The sequence below is a fragment of the Sciurus vulgaris genome (genome assembly GCF_902686455.1).
Source record: "Sciurus vulgaris genome assembly, chromosome: 11".
Classification (NCBI taxonomy): domain Eukaryota; kingdom Metazoa; phylum Chordata; class Mammalia; order Rodentia; family Sciuridae; genus Sciurus; species Sciurus vulgaris.
This window is the reverse complement of record NC_136472.1, coordinates 24,327,677-24,355,351: the sequence shown is the minus strand read 5'-3', so window position 1 is coordinate 24,355,351 and position 27,675 is coordinate 24,327,677. Positions and strand designations below refer to the sequence as shown.

The 27,675-nt window shown below is 35.6% G+C and overlaps 2 protein-coding genes and 2 pseudogenes across 4 annotated transcripts in view; 1 reads left to right on the top strand and 3 right to left on the bottom strand.

The window, feature by feature from the left end:
- Positions 1-27,675, bottom strand: part of LOC306639797 (olfactory receptor 4C11-like) — a 337,410-nt pseudogene that overhangs the window by 109,645 nt on the left and 200,090 nt on the right. The window lies entirely within an intron of this gene.
- LOC306638485 (olfactory receptor 4S2-like) overlaps positions 1-27,675 on the top strand; it is a gene marked incomplete at both ends in the record, with an annotated part of 194,242 nt that overhangs the window by 15,441 nt on the left and 151,126 nt on the right.
- Positions 12,167-13,171, bottom strand: LOC306638490 (olfactory receptor 4S2-like; annotated as a pseudogene). The gene has a single exon. The product of its transcript is annotated as an olfactory receptor 4S2-like (transcript).
- LOC306639095 (olfactory receptor 4P4-like) lies at positions 21,039-21,967 on the bottom strand (the record flags this gene model as incomplete). Its single annotated transcript, XM_079102525.1, is given in 2 exon segments — positions 21,039-21,226; positions 21,229-21,967. Coding segments are annotated over 2 exon segments (927 nt in total).

Below are 27,675 nucleotides of genomic sequence, written 5' to 3'. Positions count from 1 at the left end.
GGAAAAGAAGAACTTAAGCTGTCATTATTTGCTGATGATATGATCCTATATTTAGAAGATCCAAAAAGGTCCACTAGAAAACTTTCAGAACTAATCAGTGAATTCAGCAAAGTAGCAGGATATAAAATCAATCCATGTAAATCTAATTCATTTCTATTCATAAGTGATGAATCCTCTGAAAGAGGAGTTAGGAAAACCACTCCATTCACAAAAGCCGTAAAAAAAAAAAAAAAAAAAAAAAAAAAAAACTTAGAAATTAATCTAACAAAAGAGGTTAAAGACCTCTACAATGAAAACTAGAAAACAGTAAAGAAAGAAATTGAAGAAAACCTAAGAAGATGGAAAGATCTCCCATGTTCTTGGATAGGCAGAATTAACTTTGTTAAAATGATCATTCTACCAAAGGTACTATACAGATTCAATGCAATTCCAATTAAAATACCAATGATATTCCCCATAGAAATAGAGAAAGCAATCATGAACTTCATTTGGAACAAGAGATCTTGAATAGCCAAAAGAATCCTGATTTAAAAAAGTGGAACAGGAGGTATCACAATACCAGACCTTAAGCTATACTACAGAGCAATAGTAACAAAAACGGCTTGGTATTGGCACCAAAATAGACAGGCAGACCAATGGTACAGAATAGAAGTCACAGAAAAAAAAAAATCACATACATACAGTCACCTCATACTAGACAAAGGAGCCAAAAACATACAATGAAGAAAAGATAGCCTGTTCAAAAATGGTGCTGGCAAAACTGGAAATCTATATGCAGTAAAATGAAATTAAACTATCTCTCACCGTGCACAAAACTCAACTAAAAATCTATCAAGGACTTTGGAATTAGACCAGAGACCCTGCACCTAATAGAAGACAACGTAGACCTGAATCTTCATCATGTTAGCTTAGGATCAGACTTCCTCAACAAGACTCCTAAAGCACAAGAAATAAAGCAAGAATCAATAAATGGGTTGGACTCAAACTAAATTTTTTTTTCTCAGTAAAGGATACAAACAAAAAGGTGAAAAGAGAGCCTACAGAATGGGAGAAAATTTTTTCCACATGCACTTCAGAAAGAACACTTATTTCCAAAATTTATAAAGAAATTACAAAATTTTACACCAAAAATACAAAGAATCCAATCTATAAATGGGCCTAGGAACTGGACAGACAATTTACAGAAGAAGACACACAGGCAATTAATAAATTTATGAAAAAGTGTTCAAACTCTCTAGTAATTAGAGAAATGCAAATTAAAACAACTCTAAGATTTTATCTTACTCCAATTAGAATGCCTATTATCAAGAACACAAATAGTAATAGATGTTGGTATGTATGTGGGGAAATAGGCACACTTTTATATTACTGGTGGAGTTGCAAATTGGTGCAGCCACTCAGGAAAGTAATGTGGAGAATCCTCAGAAAACCTGGAATAAGTACACCTTTTGACCCTGTTATCCCACTCCTCTGTTTATACCCAAAGGACTTAAAATCAGCATACTACAGTAATGCAGTAACATCAATGTTTATAGCAGCCCAGCTCACAATAGCTAGATTGTGGGAAAAACTTACATGCCCTTCAACAGATGAATGGATAAAGAAACTGTTGTATATATACAGAATAGAATATTATTCAGCCATAAAGAAGAATAATATTATGGCATTTGCAAATAAACGTTTGAAATTGGAGAATATATGGCTAAGTGAAATAAGCCAAACCCAAGAAAAAAAGCAAAGGCTGAATGTTTTCCCTGATAAGTAGAGAATGATATATAATGGGGTTGGAGGTTGTGGGAGTGAGAGAAGAATGGAGGAGCTTTGGATTATGTAGAAGTAAATGAGAGGGAGGAGTGTATGAAAAATGGTGGAATGAGACAGACCTCATTACCCTATCATCACACGAATAGTATGAATCTACATTGTGTACAATCATGGAACTGAAATGATGTACCTCATTTGTGTACAATGAATCAAAATGCAGCCTGTAAAAAATTAAGAAATAAATTACAAAAGAGATACTAAAAAAAAGAAACCATTTCAAAATATGAATGCGTTGTGTATTTTACCTCTTTCAATTAACAACATGTGCTTCTAAAAATATGTAATGTAATGTAGTTATACCACTCACATTTAACATTAGGAGTTGGTGTAATTGATTCTTAATACCCTTTTGGCAGTGTATTTCAATAATTAGAACCTTGAAATTTGAAAATGAACATTATTTTTTCAAACTTTCAAATTTACCATTATGACTATACTTATACCCTCATTTTAAACATTTTATTGGTTCATTGCAGTTGAACATAATGATGGGATTTGTTCTTACACGTTCATACATGCACACAATATAACAATGCAATTTGACCAATTTACTCCCACCTTTTCTCCTCACCCTTGGGTCCCTTTCCTCCATGGATCTCCCTAAAACTCAAAGGAATTGTGGTGTATATACCCAATGGAATATTATTCAGCCATAAAGAATAATATTATTATGGCATTTGCAACTAAATAGATGAAATGGGTCCCTTTCTTCCACTGCCCTCCCTAAAACTCAAAGTTCTAGAAGATCCACGTGACCCACCTCATTTCCTTCTTCCTCTCTAGCTCTCCGTATGAGAGAAAAGATTCAACCCTTCATCTTTTGAATTTGACTGATTTTCTCTTAACATGATTGTCTCTAGATCCATCCATGTTCTGGCAAATGCTATAATTTCACTTTTCCTTATGGCTGAATAAAATTCTTTTGTGTATATATACCACATTTTCTTTATTCATTCATCCATCAAGGGATACCTAGGTTACTTCTATAGTTTGATATTGTGAATTGTGCTGATATAAAGGTATGTATGCAAGTATGGCTATAGGAAAATGACTTTAATTCTTCAGGATAAATACTGAGGTGTTATACACTCATTTTAAAAATCTTTATAATAGTTCAGAAGGACGTTGGTGATACATGTACAGCATGGAAAATTTCCCAATCTATGTGCTGCTCTTAAATTAAAATAAAATTATAGATTAAAAAGATGGGTATTACTGGGATACAACTTGTTAATCTTTACATAAAGCATGCATATAGCACTGAATTATTATTATATTTTTTGGGGACCAGGATTGAACTCTGGCACTAAACCTCTGAGCCACATCCCCAGCCCTATTCTGTATGTCATTTAGAGACAGGGTCTCACTGAGTTTCTTAGCACAGGGTCTCACTGAGTTTCTTTGCTGAGGCTAACTGAACTCATGGTTCTCCTGCCTCAGCCTCCAGAGCCATTGAGATTACAGGCATGAGCCTCTACACCTGGCTTGAAATTTTTATTATGACATTCAAACTATTCAAATTAATATCTTCTTCATTCATGGATAGTCTGATCTTGGATTAAGAGCTGGGAAAAGTCTGAGTTTTCATGATTCTGTTTTTTTATGTTTTTGTAGATGAACAGCTTGCCTTTATTGTATTTGCCCATTTTTATGTGGTGCTGAGGATGGAACCCAGTGCCTCACAAGTGCTAGGCAAGCACTCTACCACTGAGCCACAGCCCCAGTTTTCATGATTCTTATTCACCTCCTGCTGAGGAATCAACAGAAATCCACCTGATTTCTCCAATAGGGACTGACTCAGAAAACTTCATGAACAAGTGTAACTTTATAAAGTGGCTGGTGAAAAATTGAATACTCTTTTATATGTTTTAATACTGGTGTCTGTGAATCAAAAATATGGCATCTACTACCTTCCCTGGGACATCAGACAATTATCGTTATAATAATTATTGTTAATAATAATTATTATTTAAAATAATGATAATAATATTATTAATAGTAATAATATTATGAACATAAAAAATAATCAATTATTTCATGAAAAGGCATAAAAACAAGAGTATTATATCAAATGCATGATATTTATTTATTATATAGTTTTGTAAGCTCAACTCCATTTTAGCTCTGTTTACTCAACAGTCTAACATAGGGAAACATATTCAAAACACCTGTTGGTATTTATCAATTCATAGAACTTTTACATTCTAAGAACAAAAAGAATCATCAAGTTCCAGCTTCCGAAATCTGTTTCCAGACATTTCACTGACAGCACAGAAATTAACAGGGAAACTTGTTTAAAATGTAAATTCTTGTAGACTTTTAACCTGAGCCTAATTGATAAGAAACTCTTTTGAACAGTCCATTTGTGCATGAAAAACGAATGCTCTCAAGGTGATGCTGTCCACTGGAGTCAATTTGGCAAAGGAGACAAACAAATAGCAAGGCTCTTGAATTCGGAATGGTTTATTGTAGATTCAGGAAACCTGGAAACCGGAACCTTGAACCTGGAACCCGGGGGGGTTGAGGAGAGCTGGCTCCAGGAGGTGAAGGGTAGGGCTGACACCAATTATGAGAAGATCAGGTGAAGAGCCAGCTGCCCAATCATGGTAAAGGTCAAAAGGAGCAGGCACAATCAGGAGCACTCAAGAACACATGTGCATGCATTGTATATGTGGACTTAATTGAATACAGCCAATGACAAATCACCTCAGTGTGCTTATGTTAATTAACTTCCTCACTGCTGATGTGATCAAAACAACTTCTGGCTGGCTGCCAGGTGCCATCTTGGTGTAGTCCACATGGCATAGCCCCCAACAATTCCCCCTTCCTTATATGAAATGAAAAGGAAGCTGGCAGGGATTGTGTCTGTCTTAGGTCACAGGAATCAACATCCTGTCCTTATCCATCATCAAAAGATACCAAGGCAGAGTTGGCCCTCTGTCTTAGGTTGGTACAGTGTTTTCCCGTGGTTACCCGTCTTTGACTACTGATCCAGCATACTAAGCCATATATTGGGAGATTGTTCTGTTCCAAGGGCAGCCATGGTTTGTTTCATGATCACATTATAAGCCTGTTGATTGGCTTTGAGGCATTTGTAGATGTAGAATATAATTAACACAAACATACCCAAGTTTATTAGTGTGGGACTTAAGAGTCCCCCAAATTTGGTGCAAAATTGTGTTAGTTTATCTAATTCTCCCGTGATAAGTCCTCCTGGTTTGACCTCCACCTTAGTGGTGTTCATGGCGAGGAGGATCTGCTGTCGAAGTCTTATTACCAGCTAGTTGAATCCATCCATCCATTGTTGTGTGATCTGTGAAAATAACTGTCTAGAAAAGTTCTCATTAGAAGTCACAAAAAGGAAAGGGGGAGCCAGGCACACAGGATTACATGAAAAAACAATTGTTTCACTCTCTCTACATATTTCAGTATTAACTCCATCAACCTTTTGATCAGTTCACTTTCCTTTACTTATAGACCCTCCTTTTACAAAAGCCAGGGGCCTTATATCCGTACATGCCTTAGGTCTGCATAAGGACCAGATGGATAAGGGGTTGAAATTGCCTTTATATTCCAAATCCTCTATAAAATATTTTGTATTTTAAGATGTGATATATATCTGATTAGGTAAATACCAAGGTCCAAAGGCTGGGTTACTGGAGACCCTTTTATCACGTCCTAGGTGCTGACAAGCCCCCCATAATGGAGGTCAAGTAATAAATAGGTTTTTTGAAATACTGGCAATGGCCATACCAATGGATATGAAAATCAGTCTTATTATTAATAGCTTTGGGCATGTAACAGTAGGTAACCCTAATGTGGAATTAGTGGTAAGAATAGGAGGATATAAATGGAAAGAGTTAGTAAGGGGCAAAAGGCAAGGCCACGCCTTTGTTATCCCCCATAGGTAACGCAGGGCTCCTCCATTAACATGGTGAGGGATCATCAACAACAGCAGTTGGAGGAACTTCCACATTCTTGTTGTTCTTAGTTTTCTATTGAGGAAGTCTTGACTAATCTTTCAGGCACCCAAATTGGCGATTGTGCTTCTTGTGGGAAAACACAAACAGACCCTCAGGTCCAGATTAATACCAGATCCGGGCCTTTCCATTGTCCTAATAGAATGTCCTTCCAGAGCAATTGAGGTTTTTTATTAGTCTCTGAATGATGGTCAGCAGCTGATCTGCCCTCAGAATTAAGATTTAAAAAATTTAAAATGAACAACACAACAGATAATTTGTCTTTTGAGGATCTGTATGATGCCCCTATTCCACCCTTTGTTTATAAAGCATGTTTTTAATTGTTAAATAGGCATGCTCAACAATGCTCTGTCCAGTAGGATTATTGGGAATTCCTGTGGTATGTTGAATATGAAAGATGGAACAAAATTGTTTAAAGGCCTGGGACTTATATACAGGACCATTATCTGTTTTAATTTGTTTGTAGACCCCTAGGATAGAGAAAGATGTAAACAGTGTGTTATCACATTTTTGGTTTTTTTCTTCAGAGTGAGCAGAGGCCATAATAAATCCAGAAAAGGTATCTACTGACACATGGATGAATTGTAGTTTTCCAGATTCTGAATGATGAGTTACATCCATTTGCCAAATATGATTGGGCTGAAGCCCTTTTGGATTTACTCCTAATGAGGGGTTAGGAATAAGTGTAACACATTTAGCACAAGACTTGACTATGTCCCGAGCTGTTGCCTTAGTAAATTTATAGCATGTACGTAGAGTAGAAGCATTTACATGAAATTTGGAATGAAAAGTTTTTGCATTTTCAAGTGCACCAAAGATATGTGGGTCTCTGGTGGCCAGGTCTGTTAAATCATTGTGTAAACTTAGAGGACCTGGATGGCCAGTATGAGCCCAAACATGCCCAATGAAAAAAAGATTTTTTCTGTCCCAAGTAAGTTTTTGTAAGGATTGTAAACATTAAGTAATAGTGGAGCTGAGGGAGATCAGACCAGTTAATTCTAAATTTTGAATAGCATTAACAACATATTTGCTATCGGAGAACAAGTTAAAAGGCTCATGGTGGGTTTTGAATACTTCTATTACTATTAATAGTTCTGTTTGTTGTGTAGATAGAGTATTAAACAGCAATGTTTCTGTAATATTATTTATAGTAATAGCACCCATACCATTTTTTGATCCATCAGTAAATATAAGGGTAGCTCCTATAATAGGTTCTTTTTGGGTGACTTTGGGGAAAATTATAGGATGTTGACTCCAAAATTGGAGGAGAGGATCAGAAGGCAAATGATTGTCAATCACAGCAGAAGTACTAATGAAGACCATAGCCCATGAATTTGAATTATTAATAAGATATTGTATCTGGTCAGTAGTATAAGGAGTAGTTATTGTTGAGAGATGTGAGCCAAAGGTGGAAAGGGGTACTTTTAAAGCCCTCAGGATTAATTCTGCCACAGATTCAATAAACAAAGATAAGAACTTGCTAGGGGCATAATTCATTTAAACCCATAGAATAGGACACTTTTACCAAAACACTCCTGTGGGTAACCTATTTGTGGCCAAGACAATGAATGATAAAGGCTTAGCCAGGTCAATACAATCAAGATGAGCCTTTTCCATAGCTGTTTCAACTGTTTGGGAGCTGTTCGAGTCTTAGGGGTAAGCACCCACTTAGAGAGGGGATCAGAATCACCTTTAAGAGTATCAAACAGGGGGCCCAAACTTGAGGTGGGTAAGTGAAGATAAGGTCTAATCCTGTTAATGTCACCTAATAGCTTTTGAAAGTCATTCAAAGTCTTCAGTTGGTCTACTCAAATACTAATTTTTTTTTTCATTTTAAAAATATTTTATTTGTTCTTTTTTGTTTCACATGATGGTAGAATGTATTTTGATATATCATACATACATGAACAATAACTTCCCATTTTTGTGCTTGTACATGATGTTGAGTTACACTGGTCATGTATTCATATATGAACATAGGAAAGTCAAATACTAATTTTTGTGGGTTTAACCATAGTTGCATTTATGATAGATCCCAGGAAGTATTTGGTGTCTGTCATTCATACCTTATCAATGGCAAAATGTAAGCCCCGCATTTTTAGTGACTTTATTAAAGAACTATAATTGTTTTCCAAGACAGATTTTTCTTTATGAGCTAACAAAACCTCATCCATATAATGATAGATTAAAAGTTGAGGGTTTGCTAGGCGTAAGGGTTCTATAGCCTTGTTTACATATATCTGACACATAGTGGGGTTATTGGCCATGCCTTGTGGGAGAACTATCCATTCATATCTTTTATTAGGAGAACTGTTATTAAGTGAGGGCACAGTAAATGTGAGCTTTTGGTGTCTGAGGTATGTAACGGAATGGAAAAGAAGCAATCTTTTATGTCAATTACAATGAGGGCCAATTAACTGGGATAGTCGATAAAGTAGGTAATCCTAATTGAATAGGTCCCATGGGCTCCATTATAGAATTTACTGCTCTTAGGTCATGCAATAGCCTCCATTTTCCTGATTTCCTTTTTTATTATGAATATTGGTGTGTTGAAAGGAGAGGTGGATGGTATGATGTGTCCGGCCTCTAGTTGTTCATTAACCAATTGTTGGGCCACTTCTAATTTGTCTTTTGAGAGGGGCCACTGAGGGTCCCAGAGAGGTTTATCAGATTTCCATGTTATTTTAATTGCTTCAGTGGCCCCTAATGAAAATCCAATCCGTTTTTATCTTGTTTTGGAGTAACTAAAATGGGTGAAGTAGGTCCTTGACTATTTTTCCCAAGACTTTTCCCCATATGTGTCCTTGGGCTAACATCACTTGATTAGCTTTTGAATTACTGTATGGGATCTCGGATGTGAGATGTAAATCCATCTGTTCCATGATATCTCTACCCCAAGGTTTACTGGGAGATGTTCAAGGACATAAGTTTGGACGGTACCACTATGACCTTCTTCATCCTGCCATTTTAATATGGCTGCACTTTTGTTAGGATTGGAAGCTATACCCAATCCCCTTGAAGTCTGATCTGCCTGTTGAAGTGGCCAGGCTTTGGGCCATTCTGTAATTTTGATAATACTTTTGTCAGCCTCAGTATCTAATAAGCCCTCAAAACATTTGCCTTCTATCACTAACTATGTCATAGGTCTATCTTTTAAATCCAATGTTAACATGACCATATTTTTGCCAGTAGAACCTAATCCTTTATTTCCCCTAATGATATTCTTTGATGGATATTGATCATGGCAGCTGGGTAAGACCAACAATTGTGCTATGCGATCACCCTGAGCTATTATTACTACATCTCTTGGTGAAGAAGCAAGGATTTTTATTTCTCCTGTAAAATCAGGGTCTATAACTCCAGGGACAATATTTAATCCTTTTAAAGCAGAAGAACTCCTCCGCAGAACTAGTAGGTAATGGGCCAACAACCAAAGTATTGGTTGTACTACCATCTCTGGAGTTAATACTGCTCTAGTGGAGGCACAAGGTCCAATCCTGCACTTCCTCTTGTTTGTCTAGTTGGGGAGTCAAGGGGTAATGGGTCCAAGGTACAGACTGGATAGAACCGTATATTTGTGAGCCCCGAGGCTGGGAGCCTTGATTCCCGTTTTGAAGGTAAAGGGTTACCATCTTTGTCTCTAGTTGATTTACAGTCACTTGCCCAGTGTTTCCCATTTTTACATCGGGGACATAATTTTGGCACAGGATTCTGGGGGCAGTCCTTTTTTATGTGTCCATATTGTTTACACTGATAACACTGTTGGCCTGGGCGGGAGTTGGCATTGCCTCTAAGACCCTGTGCAAGCACTGCAGCCATCACCTGTCCTTGAATAAAAGCCTCATTAATATCCCTACAAGCCTTTAAGTAGGCTCCAAGGTCTTTGTTTTTCCAGGGTCTTATTGTTTTTCTACACCACTTATTTGCTTGCTCATATGCAAGCTATTTGATTAAAGGCATAGCATGGTCTACATCTCCAAATATGCGTCCTGCTGTTTGAATCAATCTGTCTACAAAATCGGCATAGGGTTCATTGTTGCCTTGAATAAGCTTAGCTAACTGTCCTTGAAGATCACTAGCACCTGACAGCATTTTCCAAACTCTGGTGGCAGCAGCACTAATTTGTTGATATACACTGGGGTGAAAATTAATCTGATTACCTTACCCTTCATATGATCCTTGGCCTGTCAGCATGTCTAGATCCCATTGAGGATTGCCCATAACTGCAATTACGTCGGGCAATATCAGAACATAACTCCTGGTTAGCCACATTCCACATGAGATATTGTCCCCCAGATAAACATGCTTTTGCTAAATTACCCCAATCAGTCGGAGTAAGATTTTGACTTGCACGATTCTCTAATAAAGAAATGGTAAATGCAGCTTGTACTCCATAGGATATAACTGCCTCTTTTAATTGTTTTACTAATTTTATACCTAATATTTGATGATATCTCTGATTGTTTTGATCTTCAAATACTGGGAATATTGAGAACACTGATGGAGATTCTACATCAGCCCACTGTCTGGGGGCTGCCCCTGTGCAGTTTTAGTCTTTAACAGAGTTTTATTTTCTTTTAATAATGCCTTAAGCTGACCCTCCATGCGGAGCCGAGAAACTTCCAATCCCATGATTAAAAATCTTAATAGCTTCTCTAACTGCTACTAAAATAACAAACAGCAACCAAGCAAATAAAAGCAGTAGAACTAACACTTTAAACACATTTCTTTACTATAGGACATCCTTTGCTGTCCCTTGGGACAAACTTCTGTTAAGTTCCCTCACTAGGGGAGCCTTCCATTTTGCTGTCTTTTGGGACAACCTTCTGTTACGTTTCCTCACTAGGGGAGCCTTCTGTTAAACCTTAAGGCCACCGTTTCCTCAAATAGGAAAACCTTCTCGTTAATTACGTTAGTGAAACTGTCTTTTACTTACCTTATCCTTGTGGTGCTGATAGCTGTATAAAATGTTATGGGTCCCTGTACGAATACATAGTTCCCCGTATGGGCCACCATTTGATGCATCCAGTGGAGTCAATTTGGCATGGGAGACAAATGAATAGTGAGGCTCTTGAATTCAGAACCGTTTATTGTAGATTCAGGATACCCAGGAACCGAAATCTTGAACCTGGAACCCCAGCTAACGAGGAGAGCCAGCTTATATCCCCTCCAGGAGGTGAAGGGTAGGGCTGATGCCAATTATGTGAAGATCAGGCAAGGAGCCAATTGCCCTATCATGGTAATTGTCAAAATGAGCAGGCACAATCAGGAGCATTCGAGAACAATGTGCACTGTATGCGTGGACTTAATTGAATACGGCCAATGACAAATCACCACAGTGTGCTTATGTTAATTAACCTCCTCACTGCTGGTGTAAACAAGACAACTTCTGGCTGGCTGCCAGGTGCCATCTTGGTGTAGTCCACATGGCATAGCCCCCAACACTCAAGGTATATCATGATGAGTTTGCAAAGCATTGACCTAGTCCTTCCAAATTAAAAAAAAAAAAAAAAAAAAAAAAGAAAAAGAAAAAGAAATGGAGGCATATAGAGACCCAGTAAATGAAGTCTAAAGTGGGAAAACCAACATGAAATTGTATTGTTCAAGTACAATGCCTAAATATGTTTTTAAATTCAGCCATCTTGTGGAATTTTTAAAAATCTTTTTAACCATTAGTTCTATAGCTACATCAATACCATATGTCATTTTAAGTCCTATTGTTCTTTCTGTGAGTAATGTTCATACTCCACACCCAATCAAAGCCTGAAACTCAAGAATTGCTAGTAGCATGGATAATAGATTTCAGGAAAAGACAATGAAACAGTGATAGAGGTCATTGGTGCTGTGTACAGTTACTAAGGAAAAATAAATTTCAGGCTCACGGTAAGGGCAGAAGACTTGTGTCACTGGAACAAATATCAATTCAAACAAAAAAGAAATAATTGTCCATGATGAGAATATTACTGAAATGTTGCAACTGAAAAGGGGACTATTTATTGTAGGTTAATCAGTCCAATCTTCTTATTGTTTGGATACAATGAGCACCAGAGTATGAAAAAGATTCTTCCCAATACCAAGTGATGAATATGAATCATTTGTCTTTTCAGCGTGGATCTTAGTTCTTTGACATTCTGCAAACACCTCCCCTCTCAGTCCAGGTGTATTAGGCTATGTTTTCCCTGTCTTTCAAATACTTTGTATAGGAGAACATTAGCTTTGATATGTTGCTTTTTTCTGTATTCTACAATCCATGCAATATATACATATGAGAGCTTAATATGCACCAGTTCTTCCCTCAAATTCTGTGAATTTGTTCTGTTTCTCTTTACTGTACAGAGGAGTTAACCACAGTGGAGAAAATTTTAGGTCATTCTAAAGATCACTTCACTTAAATTATTACTCCCCAGTCTTTGCCACTGGTCCAAAAAAACCTTTTTGCCCCACAGTTTCTTTATAGCAATTTTTACTTCTGCATTTCTCAGTGTGTAAATTAGAGGATTCAACATTGGAGTGATAATGGTGTAAAATACAGCCACCATCTTATCCTCTGAGAAGGTAGTTTACATAAAAGACCTCATGTACATAAAAGTACAGGGACCGAAAAATATGATGACCACCACAATGTGGGAGCCACAGGTGGACAGAGCTTTGTGTCTTCCTTCCACCCACTGCTTTCTCAGAGACACCAGAATGACACTGTAGGAGATGAGCAAAATCACAAAGCTTCCCAGAGTAATGGTACCACTGTTGGCTGTCACAACCACACCAACAACATAGGTGTCTGTGCAGGCAAGCTTCAGCACAGGGTGGACATCACAGAAGTAGTGATCAATCTCATTGGGTCCACAGAAGGGTAATTGGACTACCAGAGCCACTTGAATAATGGAGTGTATGAACCCACCTACCCAGGTCCCCAGCAACATTTTATTGCAACTCTTCTGGTCCATGATAGTCATGTTGTACAGGAGTTTACAGATGGCCACATAACAGTCATAGGCCATTATAGTAAGGATGAAGATCTCAGTGCAACCAAAGAAATACACCCCAAAGAGTTGCAGCAAGCACCCTGCATAAGAGATAGTTTTGTTCTTTGCTAACAGGTCAGCAATCATCTTGGGTGCTGTGACTGAAGAATAACAAATGTCTACAAAAGACAAGAAGTTGAGAAAGAAATACATGGGAGACTTGAATAGGTTGCCCATGCACACTGTCAGCATGATGAGAAGGTTTCCCAGAAGAATCACTGTGTAGAAGAAGGAGAACACCACAAAACAGACTTCCTCCACTTCTGGGTTCTGAGAAAGGCCCCAGAAGATGAACTCAGATACATTGTTTATTTTTTCCATGGGATGAGTCCATATGCCCATCTTCCCAAGAGACAAATTACCTGAAGGACACAAGAAAAGGACTATCATCATTTATTTCTAACTCAAAACAAATGAATAATTTTAGTAGTTGATAATAGAAAATTTGGTAGTTAGTCTTGATTGGCAAACATGCTTAAAATTAAATTGCGTCTTTTCCAATTATCTTAATTCTATATAATATTCATTTTTTTCACTTCAGATAAAGAAACAGTGTCCAGAGAGATAACATAAATCCCCTGAGTCTCACTAGTTATCATGTGCCTTTCCTCCTATGCTATGTATTAAGGTTTGTTTCCAAATGAATTTTTTATTTTTTTACTTATGATTGATACATATTATTTATACAAAATTATGAGATTCATTTTGGCATACTCATATTTACATAAAAATGTAATTTGATCAAAATAGTTTTTATTTTGAATAAGGCACTCTAATTTTGAAAGAACACCTGTTTGGGGAAATAGTAATATTTGTATATGAGAAAATGGTTTTTGATCTTACAACATGTACAATTAGAAAAATGAGGAGTTATATATCATTTATGTATGATTTATCAAAATGCATAAATGCATTCTACTATCATGTGTAACTAATTAGAACAACTAAAAAATTAAAAAAAAATTTTAAAAGAAAGTGTATAGGTCTTGAGTCCGTAACCAGACCTCTTGAATTTTAAGCAAATGTTTGTATAAATTTCATCAAGTAAACTAGAATGTTCCTCCTTCCCCCCAGATGATCTAACTGACTTCAATAATTAGTTAAGTTGCAGAGTAAAGTGTGTTCTGTTCCCTCTCAGTTTGAGCCTGCCACTCTTCCTCTCCTCATTAGAGAGGCCAGTGTTAATTTAATACAATGGTGCCAGAACAAAGACTATCTTTCAAAATGCTTAAAAAAATGTTTTTCTTCACTTTTTATGCATAAGTAAAAATGCATGTCCTCACTTTCCTTGCTGAGTATTTCCATGCCTGTTCACAATATGTACTCATGGGTCCTCAAGGACTTGGGACTACAGACTTCCACAGGTTCTCCTTCTGAACTTAGATCTTGACTAAATGACTGCATAGCCCCTTATTTGATTCCAAGCTCCAGATGTGGTGTGAGGTCATAGAAAGAGAACCAAAATTATGAAAATTAGACTGAAGTGACTCTGTTGTAACATGGGTACATTGTTTAACTTGCCAGAGCTTCCATCATCTCATTTGTGAAAGGACAAGAGTTTCACTCTATTACTTATCACTTTAGCACTTATTTCTACTATGAAATTGTCACTTCTGTAAGCATGGATTAATCAAAACACCATTTCTCTCTTAACTGGATCTATTTAAAAGGGAGGGGGAAAAGGCATCATTCAGTCCTTTAATGTCCACAGTTTTTGCATGTCCTTCTGGTATTTCCAGTTTTATGGTAGTTGCATTAGACCTCCCAGTGTGGAAGAATACAGTATTTCAGGAAGATATTTCCATTGAATGCTAATTTAAATTAATTTAAGTTGAGGAGATAGTATAAGTTAAAGAGATGAACATTCAGTGGTGGAATTCCAGGCACACTAGTAGAGATTACTGGTAGGTTTTAGTGGAAATGTGTGTGGAATAATTGTAAAGGGTTCTTCCTCAAATCAAGCCACGGATGTAAATGTTTCCTCTAGTTGCAGACTGTGCTGCTGAGAATCCACTGAGTTTAGTGCTTACCACTACTGATCTCTGTGTTGAACTGAGCCCACCCATTCCTCTGTTGTGCTTGGCACTTCCACCTTTGGGGAAATTGCAAGTCATTGTTCCACCAAGGCTGTGTATTGGATTCGGTAGTCATTACCTTCAGAAGTCATGCCTTCTATTGGGCATTACAAAATGATGATAGTAATGACTGCATTTGCAATAGCAAGAATATAATTCAGATTTGGGATCAAGCACATTCTCTACCTTTATATGTTCATACACCTTTAGTTTTTTCATTGATCTTAAAAGCAACCTGTTCTCCAGTGAGCTTCCCTCAATAAATGCAGATCACAGCATAGCAGTCTTGGCAAATATCACTTACATTGCTTGGTTCTCTAGAACAAACCAGGCACATGCACACAAGCTGGAGAACTATTCCTTTACTATCCAAAACACAAGGTCCTAGAGGAAACCTTATCTCTCCTTCAACCAAGCCCCAACCCAAATATGCCTTCTTGCCTTTACTGAGCATTTGAATCTGACACCACAATATCCTTTGAAATGATTGGCATTTTCCTATCGTGGCATTTATGACACCCTATCTCACAGTTATTTATAGAAAACCCTTTATCTTATCATCATCTTAATAACTTTATTCTCCATTTATTGTAGAAAATGGTGTATTGTATTGCAATTTTATTACAAATGTACAAAATCTAAGAATTTAAATGAATTTCCCTTTCCAACAAATATTCTGTATTCATCAAAAAAAAGGAAAGAAAATCTCACCAGTATTTTCCAGCTCTTGAATTTGTTTCATTTTTCTCTCTCCTCCTTAGAAAATGTGAGTGTAGAAGATCAAATTAAAGAGTGATACCTGAGAAATTGCTTTGTAAATGGTTAGCACCAGAGAATCTCAGACCCCTTAAATTCAAAAGCTGGTAGAAGTCAGTCTTTGTTGTTCCTGATTATCTCACCTGCTTAAATCTGCAGTTTCACAGTAATTTTGACAATAAATGCTTTTTTATTTTCTACTTCTTATAGAGTCTGCTTAAAGAAAATAAACCAAAATGATAATGACCTTGGGGAAAGCTTTTCTCCAAAGTGTCCTCCATAGACAATAACAAATTACAGACCTAACATTGAACTTTAATTTCCAGATTTCCAAAAATAAATAAATAAATAAAAACAAATTTGCAAGTCAATCAATTATCAGATCATAATGCTAACTCAAAGCAATTAAGCAAACAAATAATTTTTATGATTGTATACTTCTTCATTGAGTCTATATGGTTCAATACATGTACTAAATAGTACACACTTAATATCCATATTAAAATATATATGTTATTAATGGAACTTTAATTGTTCTACTCTTTTGAAATCCCTATTTGAATATAAAAGGGTTTATTCAATTATGTTCTTGGATTTCTTTGTTTTTCTCCTTAATTAAGTCTATGCTGATTTCTGCAGGAAATATGAGGTTCATTTCTGGCCTGTATTGAGATACATAGTGGTTTTGGCTGTAATTCATTTCCTTCTTTTAGTACCTTATACATCATAGTTGGGTTTATTTTGACAAAGAGGTAAATGCATATAGTTTTTTCCATTTCAGTTCCCAGTATTATGCCCTCCTCTTCCCTCCTGTCTTCTTCTTCCTTCCCCTAATCTATTGGTCTTCATTCCACTTATTTATTTTTAGGGGTGCATGATAGTAATATGTAAAATTGGAATGCATTGTGATATATTCACATATTTACATAGCATAATCCAGTCACCTTTATTACTCAGTTTTGTTTTGTTCTTTTATCAGGAATTGAACCCAGATACAAAACCCCACACCCTAGCCCTTTGGATTTATTTTTTTTTCTGACAGTGTCTCCATAAGTTGCTTACTCTGAACTTTCAAACCTCCTGCCTCAGCCTCTGCATTTACTTTTGTCTACAAATCAGTTGGTTGATTTTTGACCAATCACTCTCTTGCTTTTTCCTTTCCTACTCCTATTATTTCCTTTCCTTCCTACTTACCCCTTTTATTTTCTCCTTCCTACATTGACCTCACTATCTCCTTCCTATCTCACACGGCTTGCAAAATGTAAAAGACATCTTGTTCAGACCCCCACTATCCATAGAATTAGCAGAGAAATGCCTAAAACATCAAGAGCATGATGAAGGAGCAGTGTGCCCAGATTTGAGGGAACGCTCAACATGATTAAGTACTGTATGGGTTTCCTATTGCTGCTGCAACAAAGGGCTGCAAATTTAGTAGTTTAAATCAATATAAATTCAATGCCTTAGAATTCTCAAGGTCAGAAATCTAAATTTGGCCTCTTTCAACTAAAAATAAAAGTACTGGGAATTGCATTCTGTATAAACTCTACATAAAAATTGATTTCTTTAATTCTTCCAAATTCTGAAGACTGTCTTCTTCCTTCCAGGCCTTTCCCCATCTTTGAAACCAGTGGTATCACTTCTTCAAGTCTCTCTAGGACTCTAACTTCCTCTTCTGCCTCTTTCTTCCACCAAGAAAATTTGTGAATAAATTGGACCCACCTGGATAATTCAGGATAATAACCTTGTTTTAAGGTCAATTGATTACTAAATGTGGCTCCAATTATAATCTGGATCTCTTTTTATAATGTTCTAAAAACTATTCATATGTTCTTTGAACTACGTCTCAGACATTTTTGGGAGTCCACATTCTGCTTACCACAGTTCAGCATTTAGTTGGGTAGTTTTTGCCCACTTTTAAAAAAAAATGTGGTTTAAGATCTTGGAGAAGTTTAAATATGAAAAGGTGACCTGTCAATCAATGTTCCCTTTCTGTCCTCTGATGACCTGACCCCTATGTGCAACCTGAGCCTCATTCAAATGTTCTATAAGCATTATTTATTCAACTAACAAACAAATGGTGAAAATATCTTTACACCATATTCACTATTATTTTAGAGGTTAACTGTTCTACCTTTGAAATAAGCAACATAAAAAATATGGATAAAACTAAGAAGATGGGAAAGTACCTTGGGCATGAAGGAAAACAAAAATAAATAAACAAAAGAAATCTTGAGCAGATTGCATATGAAGTCATGTACAAGCTGAGCATGGGGATGTCACATGGACCCATGTCATCTGAAAGTAGGAAGATTGTGTTTTATTAAGTGTAGGATAAAAATCCAATGCAAGGCTGCTCTACAGAGAAGAGATATAATCCAAACATGATTTAAAAAAGGCCAATTGGACTTCAATATCAGAATAGTTTGTTGGGAACTCAAGTTAAATCACAGAGAATTTTCTGGAAGGTATTGTGGTGTGTTGGGGGCAGGAAGTATCAAAGCAGTAATGGCAATGATGAAATTAGGGATATTTTGAAGGTATAATCCTTTAAATATATTGTTAAATAAGATGTAAAGAGTAGTGAAAGAGATTGCACAGGCACTATGATAATGTGAGATGAAGAACACCTAGGGGAAAAAGACTTTTGTTGAAAATGAAGGACAGATTTTTAAATATGAAACTGAGATCCAATTGGAGATGTGACTTCGCTTGAATGTGCAAATTATCTTAAGTGGTACATAAGTATTATACTTACTTGAATTTATATGGAGTGCATCTTTCCATCTTTTCATACTCTTGTGAATTCTCACTTCATCCACTTTAAAGCTCAGTTAGGGAATGTTTGTTCTGAGAAGCCCTCTCTGATCCCAGTTTGATGAATAGGTTCCATGAACCCTTAGCACATCATGAACATATTTAAAATTGCACTTACTAAATTGAGTTGTAATTTTATGATCCCATTAACATGTTAGCAAACCAACACAGGTAAGGAATGATGTTTTATTGAATTTGGTAATCCCAAAGTCTACCTTAGGTAGTTTGACACAACACAGGTTTATTTTTACCCAGAAAATAAATAAAACACTACATTGAATGTTTCTTCTGGCGTTTTATGAGTTGAAAGTTCCTAATATCTGAAATCTGCATCTGTGAAAAAATAGAAGGAAGAAAAGGACAATGAAACTTGTCCTCTTGGGTCTCTACATTTTGTTCTTCTGCATTTTGCCCACGGTGTGCAACCTCCTTGTGTCCCAGCTGACACTGCCAGTAAGACCCTGGGATCACTGGTCTTCTTTCTTGCTGTTTTATCATTTAAGGATCTATTTTCCAGTCTTTTCTCTAAAATCAATTTCAAACTTGTTCTTCTGAGAAAATGCCATATTGTTATAATAATTTTATCTAACTGGATTTTTATAGAGCACTCTTTAGGCAATTTCGTCTTTCTTCTCCTTTGAGATATTTCTTCTGTTGGTGATGGCTAGGACTGCTCTGTGGACATCTGTAAGCCCTTGCATCTTCTGGTTATCAGGAGGCCCTGGGTACGTGTGAGCTGCTGGTCATGTCCTGGGCTGGAGGTTTTTTCACAAGTAGTTCAATGTATCTTAATATCACCTTAATTGTGTTCATTTATTTTTCACTCTATTTTGTCTTCTGAGTGATTTATCAGCATATAACTTCAGACCATTGATTACTTCTTAAGATACAGCTACTATGTTTTATCCCTCAAGTTTCTAATAAAAATATTCTTTTTCTTATTTATTAAAATCATTGTATTTGCTTTGTATTACATGGTTTAGATTTTTATGCTATGAAAATTATCTTATATTTTTATAAAATAAACATAGTCATATTAAATTTTGTGCCTAACTGCAAAAAAATGCATTCTTTGTACTCTTTACTCTGACATAACTATTTCCAACTGCATTTCCTCCTGTCTTAAATAATTTTTTATGGATAATCTGTATGGAAATTAAATATTTCCAACTTCATTTTTGTTTTCTTTATGAATGGTTATATTCAAATTATGCCAGAAATAGAAGCCCCTGAAAAGTTCTTATTTTTTTTTTATGATTTCTTTGCACATGCTTGTGGGTGTTTTTGTGTGGTGAGAATCTGTCAGCAGGAACACACGGCTTTCTTCCTTTACTGTGAGTCCATGTAGTAGATATTTTCTAAGAAAATAAATACATAATTAACTCATCTTTATTTAATATGTCAAGCTGCTCCATTTGCTACAAAGAAGCATCGCTGAAAATTATACTTTATATTTTAGCTCCCTTGGCTAAATTGCTCTTTTCAGAACTTTCTTCTTTTTGCCAATGATTGACAGGCAGGTTGTGTTAATTAGCATACCTCATATCCCATTACACAGATCTTGCAATGGCCAGGGGCTTCAAGTATTTCTAAGTTTTTGATTAAACTCATCCCAGTAGTTTTCCATGAAAAATAAATATTTTTGTTTGAGTTTAATATCTTTCATTTTATAGCAGAACATATTATGAAGAATCAAAATAAAGGGACATTATCTTTCTTAAAATGTTAAATATTAATTATAATACAAAATAGATAGAAGATGCATTATCAACAAGGCATGTTCCAAAGTGTTCAAAGCAGCACTATACATAATTTCTGTAAAGGGGGAACTACTCAAGTTCTACCAATATGAAAATGGGGAAAATAATCATTACAAATTCATATAAAGAGATCATACACATTATTGAAAATAATTAGATGTTTCACAAATTTAAGGAATGACTCTCACAAATCTAGAAAATAAAGACAAGACAAATACTAAAATGCATAATCTGTGTCATTCTTATTTTACAAAATATATGTACAAGTAAAATAAATTTAGAGATGAAGATGATGGTTACATGATGTTATTCATTGTAAAGAGAATCAAGAGGGCTTCTAGTATAGTGACAGTTTCTGATGCAACGTGATTGCTGATTACTTCGTAGTGCTCAGTGTGTGAAAAGTCAGAATGCATATTGGTGATACATGCAACTCTCTGTATGTTTACATTGCAGTGGAAAGTTTTTAAAACTGAAAGCAAGATATTGTTCAGGTTTTCAGTACTTGAAAGCATGAAAAGCATAACTTTTCAACACATACCATGTAATCTTTAATTTTAAAAATATCATTCATTGTTCATGTAAGCACAGCCTAATGATTAAGTAAGATAGAATAGAGTATCATATGAATAATGCTCAATGTGTTGGTGAAGACTTAAGGCAGAATCATGAAACAGATAACATGCTCCTTTTTGATCACTTTTCTCTCCAAGTCATGAGAACAGGAGATTTTCAAGAGTGGCTCTCACTCAGGATTGTTTTCTCATGGTACCATGGTATGAAAAGCAGAAATGATTCACAAATTTACTTTCTTTCCAGAAGTGTCTGATGACACCAAACTTTTCTCAAAGCATCCTTCATCTCCGTGTTTCTCAGTGTGTAGATCAGAGAGTTGAACATGGGAGCAATGATGGTGTAGAAGAGAGCAAACACTTTGTCTTCTGGGAAAGTCGTGGCTGGTCTAATGTAGATGAATAGTGCAGGTGCAAAAACAGGACCACAACAGTTATGTGGGAACAGCAAGTGGAAAGAGCTTTGCTGCGGCTCTGCATGGAGTATCCCCTTATGGCATACAATATGAAAAAATAAGAAAACATCAAGGCACCAAAAGTCACCAGAGCAATTAAGCCTGAATTAGCAATGACAAAGAGACCTATTATGTGTGTATTAGAACAGGCCAATTTCAGCAAAGGATACACATCACAGAAGTAGTGGTCTATCTCATTGGGGCCACAGAATGGTAAGAATATAGTGAGAAGAAACTGACTGGCAGAGTGTACAAATCCCCCAGTCCAGCATGCCAGGATGATTGTGTTGCACCTCCGCCTGCTCATGATGGCAGCATAATACAGGGGCTTGCAGATGGCCACGTAGCGGTCATAGGCCATCCCCGTGAGGATGAAGATTTCCATGCCTCCAAATAAATGTGTGATAAAGAGCTGTGCCATGCAGTTTTTATAGGAAATGGTCTTCTCTTCAACCAATAAGTCAGTCATTAATTTAGGGGTCACTGGGAATGTGTAGCAGAGGTCAGAGAGGGAGAGGTAATTGAGGAAGAAATACATGGGCTGGTTGATGAGCTGAGTGCATGTGATAGAAACCATTATGAGCTTATTTCCCATCCAAATAGCAAGGTAGCAAACTAAAAATAATACAAAGCAGAGTATTTCTATGTTCTTATTGTAGGAAAGTCCCAGGAGAATAAATACAGTGATATTATTGCTTTTTCCCATGGCCCAGGGTAGATGGAATACATAAAACACCTGAAATGACACAATTGGTGAGCATACATTTACAAGTATTTGCTGAAAAATGATCATTGTCTATTTGAGGAACTAAACTAGGTTTAATTATTTTCATTAAAGTATTTAACAGAATAAAAACCCAGTGTTCAATTAAAATGGCTCTCACGACTCCCTGTGAATACATACTACATTATTTCTATTACCACTTCTTCAAATCATTATCAACTCCTGCCTTAGTAAGCACCAATGCTTTTATTCAAATAACAATATTAATATTGTATTTTGGGTAATACCTACTCCTAAATCTTAATGAAATAGGCCACAGCTCCCTATAATTAATGCTGCTCTGACTTTCTGAGACTCAAAATGCATTAAGGAAACAGGGGTATATCACATAGCTGATGTATTTTTCCTCATGTACCAACTAATTTAACTTTGTTTTATTAGTGGAATATACATTATCTTAAGTTAAAAAATAAGTAAATTTACAGGAAATATTTTAAGATGCAATTCTCTTTCTTTAAGAAATTGAAGCACACCTTAAGAAATATTTTTATTTGGTTTCTTGTTATTTGTTTTCTTTAAAGTTTTAGTGAAAATTCTGTGCTGATACTTTAACACACATAAAAGCTAAATCTGATGATTAATTTGAGGAAAGCAATAAAATGTTTTGAACCACCAAATAAAACTAAAAATTAAGTCCCAGAAAAGACTGTGCATTGGGTAATGTTATACTAAAGTTTGCCTTCAGTGCAGGATATCAGATTTTGGATGTCAAATTTCTTTTAACCTTGTGATTGGAGGGTATGAATTTTTTTCTGAATACATCCAATACAATCATTTTGTCCAGTCCCACAAACTCTCCAGTCAGTGACAAGTCCATGCAGAAATGAGGTATAGAAGGAAACCGTTTGTGAGGTAGGCTCTATTTTTTGCATCATATGTATTTACCGTGTGGGTGAATTTAATCTGAGTAAAAATAATATGGAATTACATAACTCGAGCAATACATATATTTGTGGCATTCAAATAATAATGAAACGTGAAGCTGTTTTTTAAATTATAGTGATATTTGTACTGTTATTGAAGCATTGGGAAAAATAATCTGATAATCTTTACTCTGTCAAATGCAATAATATTTAAGAAGATTAAAACATTTTGCATCTAATGTTACTCATTCAGACTCTCAATTTTCCTTTTTCCACAACTTGGAACTTTCAATTCCAAATCAGTGAAAATATTTGAGTAGAGGGTATATCATCACCAGTCAGTAAAAGTCATTTCAATGCAAAAGAATTTGATCCTGTAAGCTCACACCATTGTACTGGGTAGTAAGACCCAGTGCTAAGCCACATTATGAATGTTGCTGAAATACAACATGAAAATATTATCATCATGTTCCATAAACATGTTCCATCAATTTTGGTTTCTATTATTTTAAATTAAAATGCTTACAATTAATTCTTACCAGATGATCTCAAAATAACAGCCCTTTGGTAGTGTAAATTTTCTGCCCTAATCTTACAATTAATTTCTTAATCAAATTCTACTTACAATTCCTCCACAATTCTCCATGATTCTAGGCAAATTTTGTTACCAATACAGTGAAAAAATTATTTGTAATAGAGGTTGAGTTTTAAAACAAAGACATTCATTTCCATACAAATTTTCAGAATTAGATAAAGGGCATATTTTTGAGAAATTGGTTTTGATCTTCCCCCAAATTGAACTACAGTAATATTTTCCATTAAATAAGAAAAGGCATTTTATTTCATTTGAAGAAAACGAGTATATTGAACTTATTACATGATTTGAATTATTCTTCAAAGGGATTTGTAAGCATTTTCATTTTAATAAACCAAGTATATAAATGTGATTTAAAAGCTATCTGAAATATACTGCTTAGCCTCTATCAAGCATATACACTCTCAAATAAAAATGAACTTCAAAGAGAAGTAAAATTCAAAATGTTCTCAGGTAAAGTCACTGCATTCATCTGTCACTGATCTTTATTGATTCAGGTAATCAAGTCACCACAATTCACAAGGCAGTGGCTGGTGATTAATTTCTCTACTGGACAATTCTTCTATTTGAAAAATAGGTTAGTACTATGTTTTACTACCACAAAGAGTAATTCATGAGTAAAAATATAATAAATTGGAGTTAAGACAATATAATAATTAATTATAATTTAGAGGCAATCTCTGGTTACATGTCTTAGCTCAATCACTAACTTCAGATCTGATTGCAAATTTAGTACTTTCTCTTTGAAAAAGAGCTTTTCTTCATTTTAAATACAGGAAAATATATTTGACTGTGTAATTGGACTTCAGTGCAGAGAATCAACCTTGAAAATAGATGGGGAAGAATATTTTAAAGAATAAAATAATGGATGAATGATAATTTCACTGTGCTAACATCAATGCATCAGAAAGAGAAAGAAATAAAAATTACTTCATGTTTACACAGGTGACACATAATAACACAACAAGTACATAGTAGCACAGCAAGTATTCCGGTCTTAAAAAATTATTTTTCTGACTCTGGAGCCTGAGCTCACAAACATGTCATTCTGGGTCCTATCAAAAGTTAAAAAAAACAAAACAAAACAAAACAAAAAACTACAGCAACAGGGTAAATTGGACATTAACTCTGCTGCCCACTTTTGAATTGTGTGTACACGTCTAAATCTCAGGCAAACCCAGGACTCCTCCTGAATATCAGTCAGTGTTCCATGTTAGCCACCTGGATTGACCTGGAAAATTATAAAAACAACAAACTTAACTACACAGAAACCAGTCCTAGAAATAACAAATGCAAAGCTCACACACTTCTCCAGGAAGCAGTAGGTCTTTATTCCCTCAAGCATGATTGCAATGCAGGTTCTCAAAGACACTTACGGACGGGACCTTACACACTTGCCGTAAGTCTCCTCTCCATAAAGTGAGGGAATCAGCCTCCTTGATCTTTAAGAATCCTGCCCAAAATGTTGTGCTCTGAAGAATTTCAATCATATTCTTCTTAGCCAAGTTCTACTACCTCTTTAGAGTTGTAACAGCATGTTTCTCTTTTGAGTTTCCCCAATAGAGTGGGCAGCTTTATTCTGATATTGACCTTACTTTTCTAGATTATGAAACCCCACCACCAATGGACACTCCACTCCTCCTGGAACTTCATGATTTCTTAATCTTAGTCAATAGAATTTACAAACAGACCAAGTTTGAAAATGAGATATGAATTGGTTATGTTTTCTTAATGAGGGAGTAAAAGGATATTTTCAACAAATATCACATATTTATGTAGTAATGGTAAGAAAGAAAGAAAGAAAGAAAGAAGGAAAGAAAGAAGGAAAGAAAATAATTTGTGTAGGTTCTTAACTGATTTTGAATATTTTTCTTTTCAAATTTTAGTCTTATCTGTTCTCTCTTTACTGAAATGACTGTCATCCCTTAACTATTTAAATTATTTCCTTGTGAATTTTGACTTGACATCTTTAGCACAGGTTTACTGATCTTTCATTTTCTGTTTTTCCCAATTTAGTCAGGAACAAATACAAAATTCACATTATTTGTAACTACTGTCACAGGTCATGGCACTGCATCAAATAATATACAGGAGGTCACCCCATAAGGAAAGATAAAAGTTTGAAGAAGGAGTACTTGGTTTTTGAAGAGTAGTTAATCATAGCCTTTAGAGAGCCAAATTAGTCCTGAGTATTATCAGGTTCAAATATAGGTAAGATTTTAGAGGTGTGTGCATTATATTCTACAGGTACATTTTTACTTCCTTCCAGGATTTTGCTTATTTACAGAAAGTGAACTCTTTATATCAACTCACCAGTTAGCATCCTTTTAGAGTCAAGTTATCAGAGCAACTCTACATCAGGATTTTAAATATATTGCAAAAAAGACACTTTGCACCATGTGCTTCAAATCCCATTCAGCACAGAACTTTTGATGACTGGGAGGTGCTGTTGATGCGATTTAAGTTCTTTTCCCCATATCTGCAACCTGAGGAGAAAGCTGTAGTTCTGGTCCTCATGTTAAGAAATGATTCTCACCAATTTCTAGGCAGCATTTTATCCCTTTCTCTGGGGAAGAAGTGTGTGTTTGCGTGTGCTTCTAATATTTCTAACTAATGTGAGTTTTCTAGTAAATTACAAACCTGTAGAACTTCCTTTCATTTCAATTTTACCAAATACTCACCAAAATGCTCATCAACAGTACAGTAAAAAATCCTGTAATTTTCCCTAGTTTTATATAATTAAAAAAAATACTTTTTTGAACCTCTATCCTGAAAACTAGTGTTTATTTCTGATTTCCTCTGTGAGCTTTACTAAGAGAGTAAATATTTAGCAAATAAGCAAACATGTTGCTGGGCACTATGGCACACACCTGTAATCTCAACAACTTGGGAGGCTGAGGCAGGAGGATGGTAGTTCAAAATCAGCCTCAACTGTATAGAGGGTAAAGAGGGGTGGGAGTGGTGGGGGGAAGGGAAAAAATAACAGAATGAATCAAACAACATTACTCTATGTAAATTTATGATTACACAATAAAAAAAAAAAAAAAGAACTATCCTCAGTTTTCTCTTTTCTTGTAGTCACCGATGGGTTCACCATCTTTTGCTCAAAGACAATTTTTAAATACGCATCCACATTTCTAAACACTCGTGACTGGTTTTTGTCTTCATACCACCCTGAAGCATTGAATGTGTTGTCTCAACAACCTCTAACATACTGATTTCAAGATTTGACTTGATGCTCTGCCTGAACAATCTGTTGTGCTCCTTCCCCCTACAGATGCATATGCATTCTTTCCATGGTTATGTGTAAAAGTTTAATTAGCTAATTAAAAAAAAAAAAACAAGAACAAGATTCTTATGCCCCCTTTTTTTGCTTTTAAGACATGTAGTACTTCCTTTTTTCAAATGGCAGACAGTATTTTGTTTTCCTCCATATTTCCTGGAATACTTCAAGTCCAAAGGGCAGGGGCAGCAAAAATGCAGCATCTTATAGTCACTAGTGCATAATAAATATTTGGTGACCAATCAAACAACCTGAAAATTCTGAGTAACATTTAAAACTTTTAAAATTCTTCTTGAACATTTTTATTTTCTAAATGGAGTGGTTTAAATTGTTTTTAAAATGCAACATACATTATGCAGCTAATTCTCAAGTTCTTTGTTTTCTTTTGGAATTGGTATTTCTAATAGTCTTTGCTTTTGAATGCACAGATAGCATTTATATAGCATCTACTTTTTCTGTTTTCATTAGGACAGTTGTACAATATTAAAATATTGTTGCTGAATTCCATAGAGACTTGTGTAACATATCTTTCCCTGCACATTCTCCTAGGATTTTGAAGCTGGGTCTTGCACTGTCTGCCAGTCACTTTACTGAATTTTGAGTTCTGAAAGTGGAGGTAGTTGAGCTTAAACCTAAGGTCATCAAGGAGCCTGAGGCTTTCTGTCACAGTTTTTCTATCAACAAAAGCTCTTCTTAAATGCATGGTTCTTTTAGAAAATTTTTTCCAACAGGTCCTATTTATTTCTTGGAAAAGCTGAATTTCTGAGTAAAATGTGACATGAAATGTAGAGAAGTGCCACATGTTCCATTCAGGGCAATGCAAGTTGGTAGCTAATAGTGACAGTAACAAGATGCTCCAATTTTTCACTTGGTTGGTTTCTCTCCTGAA